This window comes from Delphinapterus leucas, chromosome 10 (assembly GCF_059928025.1).
Source record: "Delphinapterus leucas isolate spDelLeu-1000000601 "Yukka" chromosome 10, BTC_Dleu_Yukka2, whole genome shotgun sequence".
Taxonomy (NCBI): domain Eukaryota; kingdom Metazoa; phylum Chordata; class Mammalia; order Artiodactyla; family Monodontidae; genus Delphinapterus; species Delphinapterus leucas.
The window spans coordinates 73,314,830-73,336,001 of NC_143138.1; the positions used below are offsets into that span (position 1 = coordinate 73,314,830).

General features: G+C 39.3%; 1 protein-coding gene across 1 annotated transcript in view; it reads right to left on the reverse strand.

Moving 5' to 3' along the window:
- Positions 1 to 21,172, reverse strand: part of DNAH12 (dynein axonemal heavy chain 12) — a 232,994-nt gene that overhangs the window by 209,808 nt on the left and 2,014 nt on the right. Inside the window, exons 2-3 of the mRNA XM_022572785.3 lie at positions 6,123 to 6,251; positions 5,276 to 5,473 (exon numbers count right to left, since the gene is read on the reverse strand). Of these exons, the coding sequence (XP_022428493.2) occupies positions 5,276 to 5,445 (170 nt within the window). The 5' untranslated portion in view covers positions 5,446 to 5,473; positions 6,123 to 6,251. The remainder of the gene's footprint in view (positions 1 to 5,275; positions 5,474 to 6,122; positions 6,252 to 21,172) is intronic.

Below are 21,172 nucleotides of genomic sequence, written 5' to 3' on the forward strand. Positions count from 1 at the left end.
TCAGTGAGTTGTGTAGACTTCCTGGTGGAGGGGACTAGTGCCCATGTCCTGGTGGATGAAGCTGGATCTTGCCTTTCTGGTGGGCAGGTCCACATCTGGTGGTGTGTTTTGGTGTGTCTGTGGTGTTATTATGATTTTAGGCAGCCTCTCTGCTAATGGATGGGGTTGTGTTCATGTTGTGCTAGTTGTTTGGCATAGGGTGTCCAGCACTGTAGCTTGCTGGTCATTCAGTGGAGCTGGGTCTTGGCATTGAGATGGAGATCTCTGGGAGCTTTTCGCCATTTGATATTACGTGGAGCTGGGAGGTCCCTTGTGGACCAGTGTCCTGAACTTCACTGTCCCACCCCAGAGGCGCAGCCCTGATGCCTGGCTGGAGTAGCAAGAGCCTGTCATCCACATGGCTCCGAATAAAAGGGAGAAAAGAAAGAAATAAGAAAGAAAGAAAGGAAGAAAGAAAGAAAGGAAGGAAGGAAGGAAGGAAGGAAGGAAGGAAGGAAGGAAGGAAGAAAGAAGGAAGGAAAGAAGACAAAATAAAATAATGTAAAATGAAATAAAATATAGCTATTAAAATAAAAAATAATTAAGAAAAAAAATTTTAAGTAAAAAAAACGGACAGACAGAACCCTAGGACAAATGGTGAAAGCAAAGCTATACAGACAAAATCACACACAGAAGCATACACATACACAGTCACAAAAACAGAAAAAGGGAAAAATATATACATATCGTTGCTCCCAAAGTCCACCTCCTCAACTTGGGATGATTCGTGGTCTATTCAGGTATTCCTCAGATGCAGGGTACATCAAGTTGATTGTGGATATTTAATCTGCTGCTCCTGAGGCTGCTGGGAGAGATTTCCCTTTTTCTTCTTTGTTCGCACAGCTCCCAGGGTTCAGCTTTGGATTTGGCCCCGCCTCTGCGTGTAGGTCGCCTGACAGCATCTGTTCTTCACTCAGACAGGACGGGGTCAAAGAAGCAGCTGATTCAGGGACTCTGGCTCACACAGGCTGGGGGGAGGGATGGGTACGGATGCGGGGCAAGCCTGCAGTGGCAGAGGCCAGAGTGACGTTGCCCCAGCCTGAGGCGTGCCGTGCATTCTCCCGGGGAAGTTGTCCCTGGATCTCAGGACCCTGGTAGTGGCAGCTGCACAGGCTCCCAGGAGGGGAGGTTTGGACAGTGACCTGTGATCGCACACAGGCTTCTTGGTGGCTGCAGCAGGAGCCTTAGTGCCTCATGCCTGTCTCTGGGGTCCGCGCTGATAGCCGCGGCTCGTGCCCATCTCTGGAGCTCCTTTAAGCTGTGCTCTTAATCCCCTCTCCTCGCGCACCAGGAAACAAAGAGGCAAGAAAAGTCTCTTGCCTCTTCGGCAACTCCAGACTTTTTCCCAGACTCCCTCCCGGCTAGCTGTGGCGCACTAGCTCCCTTCAGGCTGTGTTCACGCAGTCAACCCCAGTCCTCTCCCTGGGATCCAACCGAAGCCCAAGCCTCAGCTCCCAGCACACGCCCACCCCGGCAGGTGAGCAGACAAGCCTCTCGGGCTGGTGAGTGCTGGTCGGCACCGATCCTCTGTGCAGGAATCTCTCCACTTTGCCCTCCGGACCCCTGTTGCTGCGCTCTCCTCCGTGGCTCCGAAGCTTCCCCCCTCCGCCACCCGCAGTCTCCACCCATGAAGGGTCTTCCTAGCTTGTGGAAACCTTTCCTCCCTCACAGCTCCCTCCCACTGGTGCAGTTCCCGTCCCTATTCTTGCGTCTGTTTTTTCTTTCTTCTTTTGCCCTACCCAGGTATGTGGGTAGTTTCTTGCCTTTTGGGAGGTCTGAGGTCTTCTGTCAGCGTTCAGTAGGTGTTCTGTAGGAGTTGTTCCACATGTAGATGCATTTCTGATGTATTTGTGGGGAGGAAGGTGAACTCCGTGTCTTACTCTTCCACCACCTTGAAGCTCCTTAAAATGAGGTGTTAACTCACGTCGGTCAGAATGGCAATTATCAAAAAATCTAGAAAAAATAAATGCTGGAAAAAGGTGTGGTGAAAAGGGAACCCTCTTGCACTGTTGGTGGGAATGTAAATTGATACAACCACTATGGAAAACAGTATGGAGGTTCTTTAAAAAACTAAAAATAGAACTACCATATGACACAGCAATCCCACTACTGGGCATATACCCTGAGAAAACCACAATTCATAAAGAGACATGTACCACAATGTTCAGTGCAGCACTATTTGCAATAGCCAGGACACGGAACCAACCTAAGTGTCCATCGACAGATGAATGGATAAAGAAGATGTGGCATATATATACAATGGAATATTACTCGGCCATAAAAAGAAACGAAATTGAGTTATTTGTAGGGGGGTGGATGGACCTAGAGTCTGTCATACAAAGTGAAGTAAGTCAGAAAGAGAAAAACAAATACCATATGCTAACACATATATATGGAATCTAAAAAAAAAAAAGGTATTGATGAACCTAGTTGCAGGGCAGGAATAAAGAGATAGATATAGAAAATGGACTTGAGGATATGGGGTGGGAGGGCGAAGCTGGGGCTAAGTGACGGTAGCATCGACATACATATACTACCGAATGTAAAATAGTTGGCTGGTGGAAAATAGCATAGGGAGATCGGCTCGGTGCTTTGCGGTGACCTAGAGGGGTGCGATAGGGAGCATGGGAGGGAGGCTCATGAGAGAGGGGATATGGGGACATATCTATGCATATGGTTGATTTGCTTTGTTGTGCAACAGAAACTAACACAGTATTGTGAAGCAATTATACCCCAATAAAGATCTATTAAAAACAAAATTCCTAAGGCTTTCTCACATGGAGTAGAAAATGTGCCTGGAATATCCTCCTTCCTCTTTTCTTTGTTAATTGTCAAGGCCCAGGCCAGACTCCCCTTCATCCATCATTTTCTCTGTGAGCAGCCTAGCTCTCAGTGATCAATACTTTCAAGGATTATACTCTGGTATGCTAGTTGGCACTAGCTACCTTGCACTGTAATGATCCCAACATAAATATGCCTAACTTCCTTGAGCTCTTTATATATAAATGTCACCCTTTAATATAGCAATAATTTCCTGGAGTGTGTTTTCTCCTACTCATATAAATAAAAAGAGCTGAGAAGAATGTAAGAGCTAGCGTTTTCACTCCCTGTTTTTGCTTTCTGTGTTAACAATCAAAAACAGATAAATAAACAAAATTGGATAATTTCAAAGGACTGTGTAAGAGACTACATATGGTGAAGGAGAGAAAGGCTGGTCTGAATCAAGAGGGATTCCTAGTGGCCAAGGAAGAAGTGGCTCATTCATGGGAATCTGGAAAGCTACAAAACAATTTTCGATCTTTGCTCAGCCAAGTGTTCTGAGGAACTGGTCCCAGCAGAGGGCTCTGTTCTGCCCAGGACTCCTTACATCCCACCTTACTCCTGGAACTCTCTATCCACAGACCTCACCTGATAATACTCTTCCCCAGGTCCCTGATACTCTAGTGACATTGACCTTTGTCAATTCCTAGAACACAGTGAAAGCATTCATATTTCAGGGCTTTCATGCTTGCTATCCCCTTTGCTACAGTGGTGTTCTCATGTTTATTTAAATGACAAACTTCTTATTCTTTAGATCTCTATATATCATCTCCATGGGACTTTCCTGCAATGTTCCTAGAAACATCTTCCCTGTCACTCTCTATCCCACTATTTTATTTCTTCATAGTATTTATCACCATCTAAAGGGTTAACATAATTTTTTTTAATGTGTTTACTATCTGCCTCCTCCCACCAGAATATAAGCTTCTGAAAGACTAAAGTCCTTTCTGTTGTGTTCTCTGTGGTCTTTCTAGTAACAAGCAGTGTTTGGATAACAGTAGATATTTAATATCTGTTAAATAGATGTAAGAGAATATGTAGACAGGGTTAAAGCTGCACAAAGGGGATTAGGAGAAAGCTTTCCAGAGGAGGTGATTCATAAACTAAGCCTTGAATAAATTGTATAAGTATTCAGATAGACTTTTCAGTGAAGGAAACTGCAGGGAGCAATTGTGAAATTTATTTTTCACTAAATGTAAAAATAAGGAACTGCAAGTAGTTCAACATTCTGAGATTATAAAAGGTTTTGGAGCAAGAACAATATGTAACTCCTAAGGAACCCCTTTTTCTATTCTCTAAGTCTACTGAAACATTGGTTAGAGTCTTAGAAATTAAAAGGGTAAAGGGTATCTAACAATACATATACTGCCATTAGTTAATATACCTTATAAGTTTGGATTTAAATATGATTAGAAGATTGACAGACTAATAGTAATGTAAATTTAAAGAAGTTATATGATTAACAGACCTGTTTAATTTTAAGGAAAGTAAAATCAGCAAAAACTTAAATTACTTTAACTAGCAACAATATGATCATCAACAATATGATCATCAACAATGTAACAGAGAATAAAACTTAGTCCGTTGCAAAAATAGGTATAAAGGAGGCAGACCAAAGAGGGAAAGAGAATGCAGAAAGAGAAGCAGAAATCCACCAGAGAGAAATTCCCTGTTTTATAGTTCAGTGTTAGGTTCAAAGCGTACAGAGCTCAATATCTTTTTCTTCTTATTTATCCCTAGAGCCCAGCAGAGTCAGGTACCTAGGAAATTCTCAGTAACTACTGAATTGACTGAACCATCCTTATCAGTGCCTTTGGTAGCTGGTACCTAAATTAGTTTTAATTTCCACTAAATTGGAGGAGAAAGGGTAGGATGTTAGACTGTATTTTCTTTTGTATAGAAAAAATTTTAAGTACAAGTAGTTTCAAGGTATTTTATTAAGTATTTGCTCCAGTGCAATGCTATTTGTAGAGGCCCAGTTACTTGGTCTTACTTTCAGGGACCAGTATGGTTATAATATATCACAAGGAGGAATAGCGTGGTGTTCAAAGTATGTGAACTCTAGGACCAGACTGTCAGGGCCTAAACTCAAGCTGTGAGACCTTCGGCAAGTTACTTAACTTCTCTGCACCTCAGTTTACTCATCTATATATAGAAATAACAATAGTACCCATCGTATAGGGTTGTTGTGAGAAGTATAGGTAAAACAATAAAAACAATGCTTAGAATAAACACTGTAAGCACTATATAACATTTACTATCATTACAATTACTTTTTCAATTGTTTTCCTACTTGAATTTGAAGATGATATTTTGACCATGAACAACCTAAATAGTTAAACTTTTTATGAGAATACAAACACTAATTATTTCACTCAAATTCCAAACAAGGATTATTTACTAATATGCTACTTACACTAACTGATTAATTGTCTTCTGCTGCTCCTTGGATCTTCTGTAACTCAGCAGCTTACTTTGTGCTGGTGCACCAACACCTATGTCTTCCAGGGGACGAACAATGGGAGGTAACTTCAAGTTCAGAGCCTCTTTTTCTGCTGCAATGGCAGTTTTGTTTGTATCTGACATCTTGGTCCCCTAAAGATTAAAATATACTCTGAGGAGAAAAAGTCCGTAAAGCCATTATTGTAAAAGCTAGCCTCGATATATTCATTACATATCAATACCAAAAATTCTAGGCCTCTTTATATCTTTTTCCCAAGGATGGCAGTTGAGATAAATGGGCAGGGATTCCTGTTACAGCTCTACCATTCATTGCTATGAAGAAATGAAGCCAGTCACTTCCCAGTGAGTGAGGGCTTCAGTTTCCTCATGGCTGAAATTAAGGAACTGGATTAGATGCTCTCTAAATACCTGTACAGTTCTAAAATTTTGAGTTCAAATTTTCCCTAAGAAGCAAATCACAACAACAACAAAATCCAGTTGTTGAGGTATAATCTCTCTCCCCAAAAAGCTGCTACTTTAACATCATTAATATTTTTAAACATCACTATTGTATCTTAGTTTTGCTACCTTCCTAGAAAGCCATACTATGACCAAACAAAAATAGGCATGCTAAGTGCATAAGAAATCTAAAATGTCATATAAATGCTGAATAATTAACTGTGATATCAACTGCATTTGCTGCAGATGCCCACACAATTTGGAGATTCCTGCCTTGAAAAAGACAGTTTCTGCTGGCGCCCAGTTCAAAATCTCCTCCCCTGGGAGAGGGGTGAAGAGAAAAGCTGAGAACAAGAAAGTACCTCTCTGATTGTTTTCACTACTTCCCGGCTGCTCAGATAAGAGGGGTACGTTCAATGAACTTCTTTAATGGTGAACGGGAGAGAAAACAGGGTTGAATCCTCCGGAACGCCCTACGGGGTCCTGCCGAACTGGTGAAAGGAAGAGAGAAAACAGGGTTGAATCCTCCGGAACGCCCTACGGGGTCCTGCCGAGCTGGGCAGTCGCCTGCCGCGTAGAAACAAAGTTGTCGCCATAGAAACTGTCGCGGTCGCAACTAGAGAGACTGGGCAAATGTTGCCTGGAGAGGCAGTTGCTGAGCTGCCACAGATTAGGATTACCTGTCACAACAATAATTCATTACTCGAGTAAATGGAGGGTCAGTGAATGAGACTTTTTAACCTAACTCTCTTCCCTTAGAAAGGGCACGGAATCAGGATCTTCAAATTGTGGAAAACTGCAAGACTGGAAATTCAGATCCGTTGGAAAATAGATTTATATAAACACTCTCAAGGAGGATCAAGTCTTCAAGTGTCCCCATAGCGACTTCCCTGTAAATATTATAACTAATCAAGATTTTAATTTATCTTTTTTCTCTATCCAATATTTGTTTAGACAGCACTTCTTTCAGAAAATTTTTGGCAGAGATTAAGCTGTGTAAATTTTTTGAGTATGCATGAAGAGAGACATGTGAAACTTTGCTATTTGAGGCTGCACAATGGATACTCCATCTAAATGATAATAGCCTACACAAATACCATGTGCATAAATAAAATTGGTAGATAAATAAATCCTGGTGGTGTATTAATGGCATATTCATTCAACAAATATTTGAGCATCTTCTATTGCCAGTCGGCATGTAAAAAATTTTTTTTAATGAGAGTACAGCCTACACTATTGTGTCTAGCAAACAGTTGTTCCTCTAGAAATGTCATTTGAGTCAGTGCATGAACAAATTGAAATTCCTCCTAGCTTGTAAAAACAAACTATTTTCTGTGGAAAACAAAACACTTGTGATTTTTTTGTCACAGTGTCTTTTTTAAAAATTTTATTAAATATAGTTGATTTACAATGTTGTGTTAGTTTCAGGTGTACAGCAAAGTGATATATATATCAGTATATATATATATATATATATATTCTTTTTTAAGATACTTTTCCATTATGGGTTATTACAAGATATTGAGTATAGTTTCCCATGCTATACAGTAGCTCCTTATTTGTTATCTATTTTATGTATATATATATATATATATATATGTGTGTGTGTGTGTGTGCATATTTTAATCAAAAACTCCTAATTTATCCCTCCCCCACCTTTCCCCTTTGGTAACCGTAAGTTTGTTTTCTATGTCTGTGAGTCAATTTCTGTTTTGTTAATAAATGCATTTGTATCATTTTTTCAGATTCCACATATAAGCAATATCATGATATTTGTCTTTCTGTGATGGTTTTTTGACATGTCAATTTGGTTAGGCTAAACTACAGAACTGAACAGAGGACAGTATTATATCATGCACTCACCTTCTCCCAGTTACTCAATCAAATACTAATCTAGGGCTGCTGTGAAGAGATTTTGCAGATGTAATTCAAGTCCCCTGTAAATTGATGTTAATCTAGGGAGATTATCTGTGTGGGTCTCACTCAGTCAGTGGAAGTCCTTTTAAAAAGTTTTAGACATGCCCTGAGTTAGACTCCAAACAGCAGCTAGGTGTACAGGTGCTCTCCCCTTTCTGGCTCTTTCCTTCCTGACAGCCTGCCCTTACAGATTGTGGACTTGCTTCATGAGCCCCTACAGTTACATAAGCCAGTTCCCTGTAAGAAACCCTATATATAAACATACAAACAATGGATACATATAGGGTATATATATAATCTACTGGTTATAATCTTAATCTTCTGCTTCCCTCATTAGATCCTAACTAATACAATGTACATCTTTTGTCAAACAGGTTTTAATAGGTATAATTTACATACTATAGAATTCACCATTTTAAAGTATACAATTCAATGGGTTTTTCAATAAATTTATACAGTTGTGCAACCATTACCAAGATCCAGTTCTAAAAAATTTCCATCACTGCAGAAAGTTCCCTTGACGTCATAAACAGTCAATCCTCACTCCCACCTCCAGTCCTAGGCAACCACTGATTTGCTTTTGGTCTCTATAGGTTTACAACTTCTGAAAATTTCATATACATGGAATCATGTATTATGTGGTCTTTTGTGTATGGCTTCTTTCACTTAATAATGTGTTTGAGGTTCATCTATATGTTGTATGTGAGAGAAGTTCATTCCTTTTTACTGATGGATAGTCTTCCATTATATGGATATATCATATTTGGTTTATTCATTCACAAGTTGATGGACATTTGGATTGCTTTCAGTTCAGGGCTATTATGAATAATCCTTCCATGAACATTTGTGTGCAAATCTTTGGATGAACATACATTTTCATTTCTCATTGGTAGGAATTGCTGGGATAAATGATAAGTGTATGTTTGACCTTTTAAGAAACTATCAAACTGTTTTCCAAAGTGGCTGAAAGATTATACATTTCTACCAGGAAAATATAAGCATTCCAATTTCTCCACATCCTTGCCAACACTTGGTATTGTCTATCTTTTTTATTCGAGGTATTTGAATGGACATACAGTGGTATCTCATTGTGGTTTTAATTTGCATTTCCCTAAGTGCAAATATGTTGAATATCTTTTCATGTGCTTATTATCCATTAACATATCTTTTTTTTTGATGAAATGTCTATTTAGATCTTTTAACCATTTTAAAATTGGAATATTTCCATTTTTATCATTAAGGGGTAAGAGTTCTTTACATTCTGGATACAAATCCTTTATCAGATAATTTGCAAATATATTCTCTTGGCCTGTAGCTTGCCTTTTCGTTTTCTTAATGGTATCTTTTTTTTTAACATCTTTATTGGAGTATAATTGCTTTACATTGTTGTGTTCGTTTCCACTTTATAACAAAGTGAATCAGCTTATACGTATATATATATATCCCCATATACCCTTCCTCTTGCGTCTCCATCCCACCCTCCCTATCCCACCCCTCTGGTGGTCACAAAGCACTGAGCTGATCTCCCTGTGCTATGCAGCTGCTTCCCACTAGCTATATACTTTATATTTGGTAGAGTATACATGTCAATGCCACTCTCTCACTTCATCCCAGCTTACCCTTCCCTCTCCCTGTGTCCTCAAGCCCATTCTCTACATCTGTGTCATTATTCCTGTCCTGACCCTAGGATCTTCAGAACAATTTAATTTTATTTTTTAGATTCCATATGTATGTGTTACCATATGTTATTTCTCTTTCTGACTTACTTCACTCTGTATGACAGACTCTAGGTCCATCCACCTCACTACAAATAACTCAATTTCATTTCTTTTTATGGTTGAGTAATATTTCATTCTATGTATATGCCACATCTTCTTTATCCATTCATCTGTCGATGGACACGTAGGTTGCTTCCATGTCCTGGCTATTGTAAATAGAGCTGCAGTGAACATTATGGCACATGACTCTTTGAATTATGGTTTTCTCAGGGTATGTGCCCAGTAGTGGGATTGCTGAGTCATATGGTGGATCTATTTTTAGTTTTTTAAGGAACTTCCGTACTGTTCTCCATAGTGGCTGTATCAATTTACATTCCTGCCAACAGTGCAAGAGGGTTCCCTTTTTTCCACACAATCCACAGCATTTATTGTTTGTAGATCTTTTGATGATGGCCATTCTGAACGAAGTGAGATGGTATCTCATTGTACTTTTGATTTGCATTTCTCTAATGATTAATGATGTTGAGCATTCTTTCATGTGTTTGTTGGCAATCTGTATATCTTCTTTGGAGAAATGTCTATTTAGGTCTTCTGCCCATTTTTGGATTGGATTGTTTCTTTGATATTGAGCTGCATGAGCTGCTTGTACATTTTGGAGATTAATCCTTTGTCAGTTGCTTCATTTCCAAATATTTTCTCCCATTCTGATGATTGTCTTTTCGTCTTCTTCATCGTTTCCTTTGCTGTGCAAAAACTTTTAAGTTTCATTAGGTCCCATTTGTTTATTTTTGTTTTTATTTCCATTTCTCTAGGAGGTGGGTCAAAAAGGACTTTTCTGTGATTTACATCATAGAGTGTTCTGCCTATGTTTTCCTTGAAGAGTTTTATAGTGTTTGGTCTTACATTTAAGTCTTTAATCCATCTGGAGTTTATTTTTGTGTATGGCATTACGTAGTGTTCTAATTTTATTCTTTTACATGTAGCTGTCCAGGCTTTCCAGCACCAATTATTGAAGAGGCTGTCTTTTCTCCACTGTATATTCTTGCCTCCCTTATCAAATATAAGGTGACCATATGTGTGTGGGTTTATCTCTGGGCTTTCCATCCTTTCCGCTGATCTATATTTCTGTTTTTGTGCCACTTCCATACTGTCTTGATTACTGTAGCTTTGTAGTATAGTCTGAAGTCAGGGAGCCTGATTCCTCCAGCTCCCTTTTTCTTTCTCAAGATTGCTTTGGTTATTCAGGGTCTTTTGTGTTACCATACATATTGTGAAATTTTTGGTTCTAGTTCTGTGAAAAATGCCATTGGTAGTTTGATAGGGATTGCATTGAATCTGCAGATTGCTTTGGGTAGTAGGGTCATTTTCACAATGTTGATTCTTCCAAACCAAGAACATAGTATATCTCTCCATCAGTTGGTATTATCTTTAATTTCTTTCATCAGTGTCTTATAGTTTTCTGCATACAGGTCTTTTGTCTCCTTAGGTAGGTTTATACCTAGGTATGTTATTCTTTTTGTTGCAATGGTAAAAGGGAGTGTTTCCTTAATTTCTCTTTCCGATTTTTCATCATTAGTGTATAGGAATGCAAGAGATTTCTGTTCATTAATTTTGTATCCTGCTACTTTAGCAAATTCATTGATTAGCTCTCGTAGTTTTCTGGTAGCATCTTTAGGATTCTGTATGTATTGTATCGTGTCATCTGCAAACAGTGACAGTTTTAACTCTTCTTTTCCAATTTGGATTCCTTTTTTCTTTTTTTTGCGGTATGCGGACCTCTCACTGTTGTGGGCTCTCCCATTGCGGAGCACAGGCTCCGGACATGCAGGCTCAGTGGTCACAGCTCACAGGCCCAGCTGCTCCACGGCACGTGGGATCATCCCGGACCGGGGCACTAACCCGCGTCCCCTGCATCGGCAGGCAGACTCTCAACCACTGCGCCACCAAGGAAGCCCTGTATTCCTTTTATTTCTTTTTTGTCTCTGATTGCTGTGGCTAAAACTTCCAAAACTATGTTGAATAATAATGGTGAGAGTAGGCAACCTTGTATTGTTCCTGATCTCAGAGGAAATGTTTTCAGTTTTTCACCATTGAGAATGATGTTGGCTGTGGGTTTGTCATATATGGCCTTTATTATGTTGAGGTAAGTTCTCTCTATGCCTACTTTCTGGAGGGTTTTTTATAATAATTGGGTGTTTGTTGAATTTTGTTGAAAGCTTTCTCTGCACTATTGAGATTATCATATGGTTTTTATCCTTCAGTGTATTAATATGGTGTATCACATTGATTGATTTGTGTATATTGAAGAATCTTTGCATTCCTGGGATAAACTCCACTTTATCATGGTGTATGGTCCTTTTAATGTGCTGCTGGATTGTTTGCTAGTACTCTGTTGAGATTTTTGCATCGATGTTCATCAGTGATATAGGCCTGTAGTCTTTTCTTGTGACATCTTTGTCTGGTTTTGGTAACAGGGTGATGGTGGTGTCGTAGAATGAGATTGAGAGTGTTCCTCCCTCTGCTATATTTTGGAAGAGTTTGAGGATAGGTCTTAGCTCTTCCCTAAATGATTGATAAAATTCACCTGTGAAGCCATCTGGTCCTGGGCTTTTGTTTGTTGGAAGATTTTTAATCACAGTTTCAATTTCAGTGCTTCTGATTGGTCTGTTTATATTTTCTATTTCTTCCGGGTTCAGTCTCAGAAGGTTGTGCTTTTCTAAGAATTAGTCCATTTCTTCCAGGTTGTCCATTTTATTGGCATATATTTGCTTGTAATAATCTCTCATGATCTTTTGTACTTCTGCAGTGTCAGTTGTTACTTCTCCTTTTTCATTTCTAATTCTATTGATTTGAGTCTTCTCCCTTCTTTTCTTGATGAGTCTGGCTAATGGTTTATCAATTTTGTTTATCTTCTCAAAGAACCAACTTTTAGTTGTATTGATCTTTGCTATTGTTTCCTTCATTTGTTTTTCATTTATTTCTGATCTGATCTTAGTGGTTTCTTTCCTTCTGCTAACTTTGGGTTATTTTTGTTCTTCTTTCTCTAATTGCTTTAGGTGGAAGGTTAGGTTGTTTATTTGAGATTTTTGTTTCTTGAGGTAGGATTGTATTGCTATAAACTTCCCTCTTGGAACTGCTTTTGCTGCAGCCCATAGCTTTTGGGTCATCGTGTTTTCAATGTCATTTGTTCCTAGGTATTTTTTTTATTTCCTCTTTGATTTCTTCTGTGATCTCTTCCTTGTTTAGTACTGTATTGTTTAGCCTCCATGTGTTTGTATTTTTTTACAGTCTTTTTCCTGTAATTGATATCTATTCTCATAGAGTTGTGCTCGGAAAAGATAACTGATATGATTTCAATTTTCTTAAGTTTACCAAGGCTTGATTTGTGACCCAAGATATGATCTATCCTGGAGAATGTTCCATGAGCACTTGAGAAAAAAGTGTATTCTGTTGTTTTTGGATGGAATGTCCTATAAATATGAATTAAGTCCATCCTATTGAATGTATCATTTAAAGCTTGTGTTTCCTTATTTATTTTCATTTCGGTTGATCTGTCCATTGGTGAAAGTGGGGTGTTAAAGTCCCCTACTATGATTGTGTTACTGTCAACTTCCCCTTTTATGGCTGTTAGCATTTGCCTTATGTACTGAAGTGCTCCTATGCTGGGTGCATAAATATTTACAATTTTTGTATCTTCTTCTTGGATTGATCCGTTGATCATTATATAGTGACCTTCTTTGTCTCGTGTAACAGTCTTTATTTTAAAGTCTATTTTGTCTGATATGAATATTGCTACTCCAGCTTTTTTTTTTTTTTTTTCCGGTACACAGACCTCTCACTGTTGTGGCCTCTCCCGCTGCGGAGCACAGGCTCTGGACGCGCAGGCTCAGCGGCCATGGCTCACGGGCCTACCCGCTCCGCGGCATGTGGGATCTTCCTGGACTGGGGCATGAACCCGTGTTCCCTGCATCGGCAGGCAGACTCTCAACCACTGCGCCACCAGGGAAGCCCTCCAGCTTTCTTTTAATTTCCATTTCCATGGAATATCTTTTTCCAACCCCTCACTTTCAGTCTGTATGTGTCCCTAGATCTGAAGTGGATCTCTTGTAGACAGCATATATACAGGTATTTTTTGGGGGGTATCCATTCAGCCAGTCTATGTCTTTTGGTTGGAGAATTTATTCCATTTACATTTAAGGTAATTATCAAAATGTATGTTCCGGGGGACGAGGGGAAGATGGCGGAATAGTAAGATGCAGAGATCACCTTCCTCCCCACAGATACACCAGAAATACATCTACATGTTGAACAACTCCTACAGCACACCTACTGAACACTGGCAGAAGACCTCAGATCTCCCAAAAGGCAAGAAACTCCCCACGTACCTGGGTAGTGGAAAAGAAAAAGGAATAAGCAGAGACAAAAGGATAGGGACAGGACGTGTACCAGTGGGAGGGAGCTGTGAAGGAGGAAAGGTTTCCACACACTAGGAAGCCCGTTCGCGGGGGGAGACTGTGGGTGGCGGAGGTGGAAAGCTTTGGAGCCGCGGAGGAGAGCACAGCAACGGGTGCGGAGGGCAAAGCAGAGAGATTCCCGCACAGAGGATCGGTGCCGACCAGCACTCACCAGCCCAAGAGCCTTGTCTGCTCACCCACCAGGGTGGGCAGTGCTGGGAGCTGAGGCTCAGGCTTCGGTCAGAGCACAGGGAAAGGACTGGGGTTGGCGGTGTGAACACAGCCTGCAGGGGGTTAGTGCACCACGGCTAGCCAGGAGGGAGTCTGGGGAAAAGTCTGGACCTGTCGAAGAGGCAAGAGACTTTTCTTGCCTCTTTGTTTCCTGGTGCATGAGGAGAGGGGAGTAAGAGCGCTGCTTAAAGGAGCTACAGAGACGGGTGCGAGCCGCGGCTAAAAGCGCATACCACAAAGACGTGCATGAGACGCTAAGTCTGCTGCTGCCGCCACCAAGAAGCCTGTGTGTGAGCACAGGTCACTATCCACACCCCCCTTCCGGGGAGCCCGTGCAGCCCGCCACTGCCAGGGTCCCGGAATCCAGGGACAACTTCCCTGAGGGAACGCACGGCGCACCTCAGGCTGGTGGAACGTCACGCTGGCCTCTGCCGCCGCAGGCCCACCCCGCAGTGCATATCCCTCCCTCCCCCCAGCCTGAGTGAGCCAGAGTCCCCGAATCAGCTGCTCCTTTAACCCCGTCCTGTCTGAGAGAAGAACAGACGCTTTCAGGCGACCTACATGCAGAGGCAGGGCCAAATCCAAAGCTGAACCCCGGGAGCTGTGTGAACAAAGAAGAGAAAGGGAAATCTCTCCCAGCAGCCTAAAAAGCAGTGGATTAAATCTCCACAATCTATTTGATGTACCCTGCATCTGTGAAATACATGAATAGACAACGAATCATCCCAAATTGAGGGGGGACTTTGAGAGCAAGATTTATTATTTTTTCCCCTTTCCTCTTTTTGTGGGTGTGTATGTGTATGCTTCTGTGTGAGATTTTGTTTGTACAGCTTTGCCCTGACCATTTGTCCTAGGGTTCTATCCGTTGGTTTTGTTTTGTTTTATTTTTTTTCTTAATAATTATTTTTTATTTTCATAGCTTTATTTTACTTTATCTTCTTTCTTTCTTTCTTTCCTTCCTTCCCTCCTTTAGACAACGAATCATCCCAAAATGAGGAGGTGGACTTCAAGAGCAAGGTTTATGATTTTTTTCCACTTTTCCTCTTTTTGTGAGTATGTGTATGCTTCTGTGTGAGATTTTGTCTGTATAGCTTTGCTTCCACCATTTGTCCTAGGGTTCTATCTGTCCATTTTGTTGTTGTTGTGGTTGGGTTTTTAAAATTTTTTTCTTAATAATTATTTTCTATTTTAATAACTTTATTATATTTTATCTTACTTTATTTTATTTTACTTTATCTTCCTTCCTACCCTTCCTTCCTCCTGCTCTCCATCCCTCCTTTCTTTCTTTCTTTCTACTTCTACTAATTCTTTCTACTTTTTCTCCCTTTTATTCTGAGCCGTGTGGATGAAAGGCTCTTGGTGCTGCAGCCAGGAGTCAGTGCTGTGCCCCTGAGGTGCGAGAGCCAACTTCAGGACACTGGTCTACAAGAGACCTCCCAGCTCCACATAAGATCAAATGGTGAAAATCTCCCAGAGATCTCCATCTCAACACCAGCACCCAGCTTCACTCAACGACCAGCAAGCTACAGTGCTGGACACCCTATGCCAAACAACTAGCACAACATGAACACAACCCCAACCATTAACAGAGAGACTGCCTAAAATCTTAATAAGTCCACAGACACCCAAAAACACACCACCAGACGTGAACCTGCCCAACAGAAAGACAAGATCCAGCCTCATCCACCAGAATACAGGCACTAGTCCCCTCCACCAGGAAGCCTACACAACACACTGAACCAACCTTAGGCACTGGGGACAGACACAAAAAACAACAGGAACTATGAACCTGCAGCCTGCAAAAAGCAGACCCCAAACACAGTAAGATAAGCAAAATGAAAAGACAGAAAAACACACAGCAGATGAAGGAGCAAGATAAAAACCCAACAGACCTAACAAATGAAGAGGAAAAAGGCAGTCTACCTGAAAAAGAATTCAGAATAATGATAGTAAAGATGATCCAAAATCTTGGAAATAGAATAGACAAAATGCAAGAAACATTTAACAAGGACCTAGAAGAACTAAAGATGAAACAAACAATGATGAACAACACAATCTGAAATTAAAAATATTCTAGATGGGATCAATAGCAGAATAACTGAGGCAGAAGAACGGATAAGTGACCTGGAAGATAAAATAGTGGAAATAACTACTGCAGAGCAGAATAAAGAAAAAACAATGAAAAGAACTGAGGACAGTCTCAGAGACCTCTGTGACATTAAACGCAACAACATTCGAATTATAGGGGTTCCAGAAGAAGAAGAGAAAAAGAAAGGGACTGAGAAAATATTTGAAGAGATTATAGTTGAAAACTTCCCTGATATGGGTAAGGAAATAGTTAATCAAGTCCAGGAAGCACAGAGAGTCCCATACAGGATAAATCCAAGGAGAAACACACCAAGACACATATTAATCAAACTATCAAAAATTAAATACAAAGAAAACATATTAAAAGCAGCAAGGGAAAAACAACAAATAACACAAAAGGGAATCCCCATAAGGTTAACAGCTGATCTTTCAGCAGAAACTCTGCAAGCCAGAAGGGACTGGCAGGACATATTTAAAGTGATGAAGGAGAAAAACCTGCAACCAAGATTACTCTACCCAGCAAGGACCTCATTCAGATTTGATGGAGAAATTAAAACCTTTGCAGACAAGCAAAAGCTGAGAGAGTTCAGCACCACCAAACCAGCTTTACAACAAATGCTAAAGAACTTCTCTAGGCACAACACAAGTGAAGGAAAAGACCTACAATAATGAACCCAAAACAATTAAGAAAATTGGATTAAGAACATACATATCGATAATTACCTTAAATGTAAATGGACTAAGTGCTCCCACCAAAAGACACAGATTGGCTGAATGGATACAAAAACAAGACCCATATATATGCTGTCTACGAGTGACCCACTTCAGACCTAGAGACGCATACAGACTGAAAGTAAGGGGATGGAAAAAGATATTCCATGCAAATGGAAAACAAAAGAAAGCTGGAGTAGCAATTCTCATATCAGACAAAATAGACTTTAAAATAAAGACTATTAGAAGAGACAAAGGACACTACATAATGATCAAGGGATCGATCCAAGAGGAAGATATAACAATTGTAAATATTTATGCACCCAACATAGGACCACCTCAATACATAAGGCAAATGCTAACAGCCATAAAAGGGGAAATCGGAAGTAGTACATTCATAGTAGGGGACTTTAACACCCCACTTTCACCAGTGGACAGATCAACCAAAATGAAAATAAATAAGGAAACACAAGCTTTAAATGAAACATTAAACAAGATGGACTTAATTGATATTTATAGGACATTCCATCCAAATACAACAGAATACACTTTTTTCTCAAGTGCTCATGGAACATTCTCCAGGATAGATCATATCTTGGGTCACAAATCAAGCCTTGGTAAATTTAAGAAAATTGAAATTGTATCAAGTATCTTTTCTGACCACAATGCTATGAGACTAGATATCAATTACAGGAAAAGATCTGTAAAAACTACAAGCACATGGAGATAAACAATACACTACTTAATAGTGAAGTGATCCGTGAAGAAATCAAAGAGGAAATAAAAAAATACTTAGAAACAAATGATAATGGAGAAACAACGACCCAAAACCTATGGGATGCAGCAAAAGCAGTTCTAAGAGGGAAGTTTATAGCAATACAATCCTACCTGAAGAAACAGGAAACATCTCGAATAAACAACCTAACCTTCCACCTAAAGCAATTAGAGAAAGAAGAACAAAGAAAACCCAAAGTTAGCAGAAGGAAAGAAATCCTAAAAATCAGATCAGAAATAAATGAAAAAGAAATGAAGGAAATGATAGCAAAGATCAATAAAACTAAAAGCTGGTTCTTTGAGAAGATAAACAAAATTGATAAACCATTAGCCAGACTCATCAAGAAAAGAAGGGAGAAGACTCAAATTAATAGAATTAGAAATGAAAAAGGAGAAGTAACAACTGACACTGCAGAAATACAAAAGATCATGAGAGATTACTACAAGCAACTCTATGCCAATAAAATGGACAACCTGGAAGAAATGGACAAATTCTTAGAAATGCACAACCTGCCAAGACTGAATCAGGAAGAAATAGAAAATATGAACAGACCAATCACAAGCCCTGAAATTGAAACTGTGATTAAAAATCTTCCAACAAACAAAAGCCCAGGACCAGATGGCTTCACAGGCGAATTCTATCAAACATTTAGAGAAGAGCTAACACCTATCCTTCTCAAACTCTTCCAAAATACAGCAGAGGGAGGAACACTCCCAAACTCATTCTACGAGGCCACCATAACCTTGATACCAAAACCAGAGAAGGATGTCACAAAGAAAGAAAACTACAGGCCAGTATCACTGATGAATGTAGATGCAAAAATCCTCAACAAAATACTAGCAAACAGAATCCAACAGCACATTAAAAGGATCATACACCATGATCAAGTGGGGTTTATCCCAGGAATGCAAGGATTCTTCAATATATGCAAATCAATCAATGGGATAAATCATATTAACAAACTGAAGGAGAAAAACCATATGAGCATCTCAATAGATGCAGAGAAAGCTTTCCACAAAATTCATCACCCATTTATGATAAACACCCTGCAGAAAGTAGGCATAGAGGGAACTTTCCTCAACATAATAAAGGCCATATATGACAAACCCACAGCCAACATCGTCCTCAATGGTAAGGGTTTTTTTTTAATATAAATTTATTTATTTTATTTTTGGCTATGTTGAGTCTTTGTTGCTGCGTGCAGGCTTTCTGTAGTTGCAGTGTGTGTGGGCTACTCTTTGTTGCAGTGTGTGGGCTTCTCACTGTGGTGGCTTCTCTTTATTTCAGAGCACAGGCTCTAGGCGCACGGGTTTCAGTGGTTGTGGCTCAGAGGCTCTAGAGCACAGGCTCAGTAGTTGTGGTTCATGGGCTTAATTGCTCCACAGCCTGTGGGATCTTCCTGGACCAGGGCTCGAGCCCATGTCCCTTGCGTTGGCAGGCGGATTCTTAACCACTGCACCACCAGGGAAGCCCAGGCTTGATTATATAATAGCACTTATGGATAACAACACAAAAATATGATTCTCCAATACTATACAAAAAGTTTTTTTCTATTTCTTAATAGAAATGATGAAGATGCTAAGAGAACTTATGAAACAAACTTACTATGCTTTAAACTATGTATTGTTATTTCAAAATTAAGAATGGGAGTGCAGGAAAAAGAAATGAGTCCATATGCTTAAGAGTTCTTTATGGAGCTAAACTGTGTTGTTTTACGTAAGTTCTTTGACTGAATTTCTTTTCTTCGAACTAAGTTTATGATTGCTGTTATAGTAACATTAATTATACTTATATTAAGTGATATAGTTGTACCTCAATTTTAAAAATGAGAAAAATGATATAGCTGTATCATATACATACTATACTATATAGTATATTAATATATAATGTAATCATAAATTATGATAAATATTTTAAAATATAAGAAACAAATAGCACTGTTGGTGGGACTGTAAATTGATGAAGTCACTATGGAAAACATTATAAAAACAGAAGTTCCTCAAAAAGTTAGAAGTAGAACTACCGTATGATTCAGCATTCCATTTCTGGTTATATATACACACAAAGGAAACAAAATCAATATCCCAAAAACGTCTCTACACCCCCATGTTCTGTGCAGCATTATTTACAATAGCCAAGACATGGAAACAACCTAAATGTTAAGTGTCCATAGATGGATAAATGGGTAAAGAAAATGTAAGATATATAGATATAGAAATGATATAGATATATAGATATAGATATATAATGGAATATTATTCAACAATAAAAAAGGAGATCCTGCCATTGTGACAACATGGATGGACCTCAAGGGCATTATGCTAAGTGAAATAAGTCAGACAAAGACAAATACTGTATGATTTCGATTATATGTGGAATCAAAAAAAAATTAATTCATAGATACGGACAACAGATTGGTGTGGGGGTAGGGATGGATGGAGGAAATGGATGAAGGTGATCAAAAAGGTAAAAACTTCCAGTTATAAGACAAACAAGCTCTGGGTATATAATGTACAACATGGTGACTACAGTATATGTTAAAGTTGCAAACAATAGATCTTAGAAGTTCTCATCACAAGAAAAAGAATTGTAACTATTGGTATAATGGATGTTAATTAAACTTATTGCGGTAATCATTTGGCAATATATACCTATATCAAATCATTATGCTGTACACCTTGGACTAATACAATGTTATATATCAATTATATCTCAGTAAAACTGGAAAAAATAATTTAAAAAAAACAAATAAATAGAAGAGATTGATTCCCTTAAACAGAAAGCAAATAGAAATTATTAAATTTGGGGGACTTTCCTGGTGGCGCAGTGGTTAAGAATCCGCCTGCCAATGCAGGGGACATGGGTTCAATCCCTGGTCTGGGAAGATCCCACATGCTTTGGAGCAACTAAGCCTGTGTGCCACAACTACTGAGCCCACATGCCACAACTACTGAAGCCCGCGTGCCCTAGAGCCTGTGCTCCGTGACAAGAGAAGCCACCACAATGAGAGGCCCGCTCACCGCAACGAAGAGTAGCCCCTGCTCACCGCAACTAGAGAAAGCCCACGCGCAATGAAGACCCAATGCAGCCAAAAAAAAAAAAAAAAATTATTAAATTTTGAATATATGAGCAAATAGATTGCCCTGAAGTGATATCACCAAAATTACTCAAAATTTCTGAGTGCTATCCCTCAAAATTAGTTTCATGTTGACCTTAAGTTAAAAAAGATAAAAGTATATTAATGATCTATGCCAATGTTATTAACTAAGTGAGGGTAATTACAAGAAACTTGTCTTCACACACTAATTCCTGCAGATATATGTATAAGTAATAAAAATAACTCCAACAACCGTAACTTTTGATTAGTGAAAGTTAGCTTGTGTTTCTTGGTATGAATTGAGAATGGATGAATAAAATGATTTCTATTAGATGCTTCTCCTTTTGGCATGAGGAAAAGCATAGTATTGGTTCAGTCTTGTAATCTCAAATTTTAATTATATAATGTATATAATTTATAT